General features: G+C 39.7%; 1 protein-coding gene across 1 annotated transcript in view; it reads right to left on the bottom strand.

Moving 5' to 3' along the window:
* cnpy1 (canopy FGF signaling regulator 1) overlaps positions 1–4,957 on the bottom strand; it is a 29,903-nt gene extending 24,946 nt beyond the window's left edge. The window contains exons 1-3 of the mRNA XM_015023670.1: positions 4,711–4,957; positions 2,148–2,250; positions 320–435 (exon numbers count right to left, since the gene is read on the bottom strand). Of these exons, the coding sequence (XP_014879156.1) occupies positions 320–435; positions 2,148–2,241 (210 nt within the window). The 5' untranslated portion in view covers positions 2,242–2,250; positions 4,711–4,957. The remainder of the gene's footprint in view (positions 1–319; positions 436–2,147; positions 2,251–4,710) is intronic.
* Positions 4,958–5,191: the final 234 nt, after the last annotated feature.

Genomic DNA, 5,191 nt, shown 5'->3' with positions numbered 1-5,191 from the left:
TGGATGGATGGATGGATGGACTTCTTGAGTTCTCAACCACCCAAATAAAATGTACTTTCAGAAATATTTTGCCTTTTGAAATTCTGTGTATAAATAGCAGTCTTGATCTCAATATTTCAGGATCCTAAACACTGACACGTTTAGAAGCTCTCAAGAACATCAACTGCAGGATAAAATATAATTTTAGCCTCATGTCCAGTTATGGTCAGGACCTTCAGCAAAGCCTTGAGAGCAGTGAAATGTGTTAAATGTGTATGAAAAGTCAGATTCCAGTTACAACAAAGAGGTTTAAATGTACAGTATTCAACTAATGCTCTACCTTTTTGTCTGTCATGGTCCCATCAGGGTTGAGTCTAAAGCTCCCTACATTAATGGTCATCTTTGGGTCCACCTGACTGATTGAGTAGTTCAGCTCATCCACAATCGCCTTACAAGCTGGGGGGAAAAAAAACAAAGAAAAAAAACAGGAAGACAGAATTACAGTTTGAGCTAATGGCAATTAACATGAAAAAAATAATCTCTTATTCGGACCAATATCTTGTTTTAAATTTCTAAGAATATTTTATGCAGAGCTAGGTCATGATTTTATTAATTATAAAAGACTGCTGGTGAGAGAATCTGCCATTTGATCCAGGTGTGTTGGAGAATCACACCTGGAAACAGGGCTGCCCAAGTGCAGTCCTTGAGAGTTACCTTTCTGGAACTTTTAGATGCATCCCAATGCACATCAATCAAAGAAAGCAATTCAAGGACTGGACTTGGGCAGCCTTGATCTAAAAGTTACAGGAAGGACAACCGTTTTTTAAGACTGGGCATCACTGTTGTAGAAGATCTATATACAACAGAAATGCAGTGACCTGCACTAGAGTCCAGGCCCCCAGTGCAGGTACCCTGCATCTTTTAGATGTGTCTTTTGGCCCAACACACCTAATTCAGAGGTGATTCAGTGGCTGAATCACCACATCAGTATTAGCCCTGCTAATATACGGATTATTTGACTGAGATGTTTTGTATCAGAGACGCATCTAAATTTGCAGGACACCAGTCCCCAAGATGTGGAGTTGCAGACCCCTGATCTACATCTTTCTACAAACACCAAAAGATCTAAACTTCCTCAAGAACTACAGCCTGCTTTGTCACATTTTGTAAGACAGCTTCACTGTTGGATCTCCATTTCGGTTTGTTGTTCAAGTGAACACTGAAGTATTTACAAAGATTGTTAAAGTTTGCGGTGTGATGGTTGGACTACAACAGCTTTTGTGGCATCAGAATCACGTCATCACAGTTTTGGAGTGAACGGTAAGAATGAGAGAGACAGAGAGAAAGAGAGCGAGAGATAAAGAGAGCGCGAGAGATTCCTCGGATAATCGTAAAAATATTCTATAGAGTACTCGATTACTAAAATATTCTTTTACAACAGCCCTAGTAACAAGTCTTCCACAGTGATTGAAACTTTTCCGGGGTGAGAAAAGATGGAAGATGTGATTTAGAATCCCACATAGCTGTTTTATACAGGCCTTTTGGACTGGCTGACATAATGTGGAACTGTACTGTGGCTTTGTTCCTGTTCCCTGAGCTGCCTCTTCCTCTGACCTCTGGAGACAGGAAAGTGGGACGGGGAGAAAATGGGAGCACCAGCATCGCATGATTTTGTTAAATAATGTGACAAAGCCGAAGGAGCATCCATGACAAAGGTAGATGAAATATTTCAGGTGTGACAGAAAAGGCTGGTGGGCGATCTGTTTGGGGATATGGGACACTTATGCTTGAAACCTATGACCACACATATCTTTCAATCTTCTGCTGGAGCATAATCTCCAGCTTCTTCCTGTAGGCCTAATTGCTGTCTCTAATCTTGACTATAGGAAGCTGCTGTATACTCCTTAATAATTCAATGCAACCTTCCCTCAAGGCTGTTTTTAAAAAGTTCTTCTTCGAATTACTGGCAATCCAGAGTTTGATTCTTGGAAAATAACTTACTGTAGTGTTGGAAATTGTGTTGTTTACACAAAACTTCAGTCAGTCACACACTCAGTCATAACCTCCTACCTCTTTGATGCCAATACCTGATGCAGGATTTAATTGCCAACATGTTAAATCTCACAGAAAGTAGTGGGGGAGGGGCGCATTGCGTTATTGCTTCTTACCGGAACAGTAGAGGACTTTGTCCCTCTTGCTTTGGCTGCAGCTGATGAAGGTCAACAGCACCATCACATACATATGAAATATCCATGATGCCATAGTGATGCCCTGGCAATAAAAAACATGATTAGAGAAAAGGGCCTGGAGCTTCATAATGATTGCTAAGATGCTGGTCTTAGTTTGTGACCATTGAATTAGTAAAGCAGATTTCGTAAATGTTAAGTTTTTATCATTCCCTAACATTGATTTAGATCAGAGGTCTCATTCTCGCAGCCCGCAGGACAATGTCTCATGGCCCCCACCGTGATATGAAAGTATAACATTAGTGCGGCCCACAGGGTGAGCGAACCTCTGAAGGAAGTCCCGCCTGCCGTTCCTCGTCGTGGCTGACATTCGGTGCTAGGCTAAGCTACACTGACTTCATGCACACTACGCTTGTAACAATAGTGCGGCGGATGATGGAACAGTCCGGTACCAGTTGCCTTTTTTTGCAGTCGCCATTCCGGTACTTTCTACCATTAACAAATGCCACGATCAAACGCAGAGAAAGGCGACAGTTACTGGGCTGCTCGTCATCCGCCGCGCTGTTGTGACAAGTAGAAGCGGTAATGAAAAGAAATTTGAAAGGCTACTAAATGTAATAATTATTATGGGCAGGTTTTTCATTCACAAATGTCGTTTTCTTAAAGCCAAACCATCTTTCCCCACTTTTCACAAGGAACTCTGCCACCTCTTATCTCTAAAATTCATGGAAAAACATCAAGATGCAGAATTGTATATGATAAACAATCTGAAACTGTTGGAAAACCCCTAATGGCTTTTTTTTCTGTTTGTTTTTGTTTTTGTTTGTTTTGCTTTGCTCTTTCGCTTCTTCTGTATGTATGGAAGCAGCCTGGGTCGGCTTCTTCAGGTTCTTCAGATTTGTATACATCTGATGCCGAAACCATGTTTGTTCTATATGATGATGATGATAATTTTAAAAAGTAGAAGCGGTAATGACATCACGCGTCGAGACGTTTGCTAGCTGGCTAAAGACTTCTATAAAATGTAGAACAAGAGCGACGCCAAGTAGAATAAACTTAGAGTGCGTTCACACTGCAGCCTAAAGTGACCCGATTCCGATTTTTTTTATAGGTAATGCGACCTGTATCTGATCTTTTCATGACAGTCTGAACAGCACAGGTCGGATTCTTTTCGAATGCGACCCATTTCCGATATGTATCCAATTCAAATGCGACCTAACGTCCAGGCCGCTTTCAACTGAACTGTACGTCACTGATACTCAACAAATTCTGCGTCCTGATACGCGCAAGTGGGAAGAACAACAAGTATCACGGACTATAATGAGGATTAAGTTGTTAATATGGACAACAACTTCAAATATGCAAGCTAAGCTCCACCGTTAGCCTCCATGTTTACTTCTGATATTTTATTTTATTTCTAAAATAAAATATCATTTTATTTTAGATACATCTTTACAATAAAAAATAATTAAATAAAAAGACGCATAGAAATATTTTTTTATATATTATTAATCTGCTCAACCATGTATCAATCCGATTCAAAAATACTTTTTAAAAAATGTCCTTGTTCATGTAACTATGATAGCTGTTTGAATACAGTTTCCAGCAAAAAATGTGAAAATCTGTTTAATATTTAATGAGCTATTATTAATTAAATTCACTGATATTTCGTTGATGTGCTGATACTTCTCAGTCAATCACTGTGCCATACCAGTGACTGTTTTTGAACTAAATCTAACCGTAAACTATTTAAATAGCTTAATAATAAGCCAGCAAAAAAAATGCTGCTGCTAGTCTGAAGGAGTTGAGTGTGCCGATTTATCTTTCACCCAATACCTTGGTGGCCGTTTTTATAACATGTGACTGGTATAAACATAATAGTGTTTATGTGGAAAGGTAAAGACATGAACCTAAACATCAAACAACATCCGCAGATCTGTTGAATATGCGAGATCACAGACTATTGATTAAATTATATGGAGTAAAATTTTATTAATGAAGAAAAGGACAGATTATTTATCTCAAAAAGTTATCTTTGGGGAAAACAATAGTTTCCTCAGGGAAGTAAACTCCTCCCGCTCCGCTTCGTCATGCTTCTTCCCGGATTATCGCCCGGCTGATTGGTAAGGAATGCGCCTCTTGACTCAGGTGTTTCCTTGGACTCACTTATAGACTTCATCTTTTTTATTATATCCGCACTCTGCACTGTAACAGTTGTTGTTTTGTTTGTTTGTTTGTTTTTGGCAAATAAACGCTAAATTATTCTTACATGTTCATTCTGTAAATTTCTCTTTTTTTTGAGACTGGTACAGGTTTTAAGCTGCGAACTTTAGCTGAAGTGAACTAAAAATGAGATCCCTTGTGGTGAAATCGGGTTGCTTCAAAAGCATAGCATAAGCCGAACTCTAGGCTGCTTTAACTCAAACTGTAAAATATTGTACTATTGTGTGGCAGGTGGAAGAAGCGTTGCTGATACAGAATATCCATCTAAATGACCTGGTTTCTTTGCGGAGCTCGGCGCAGTATTAGATATGGCTGCTCTTACCTGACCAGAGAACCAACCAGCAGCTTCCAGCGGATGGGCTGTAACTCCGACTCACAACACAAACGGTCCCAGTTTCAGTTTCTACTGTCAGCCTTCCTGTACATGCTTCCATGAACTTAAGCTACACGTTAGCCTCTGGAGAACTCACACTAGCATAAAGCGTTTAATGTTCTGGTGATGTATTTCAAAGTAAAGTTTCTCTATCCTAAATCATCTCTTTCCGGCATGACACTACATATTCCTCACGCATACATAAGAGAACAACACTAGTTACTTGTAAAGATTTGCATTACAGTTCTCCAATGAGATGTATTTTCTTTTTAAATGCGAGGTGGGCTTTTATTTTGACCTCACTTCCGTTCTCATTTCACCGCGTTTATTCCAATTGACTTGTGGCATTTACGTACGTGCCACACTGTAGAGAAGCCACGTTCATCCGAGCATCCAATCATATTTCAAAGTTTGATCATACACCTTCAGA

This window comes from Poecilia latipinna, unplaced genomic scaffold (genome assembly GCF_001443285.1).
Source record: "Poecilia latipinna isolate Pla-1442-1.1 unplaced genomic scaffold, P_latipinna-1.0 Scaffold3379, whole genome shotgun sequence".
Taxonomy (NCBI): Eukaryota; Metazoa; Chordata; class Actinopteri; order Cyprinodontiformes; family Poeciliidae; genus Poecilia; species Poecilia latipinna.
The sequence above is the reverse complement of the archived record's forward strand: the minus strand, read 5'-3'. Positions and strand labels throughout refer to the sequence as shown.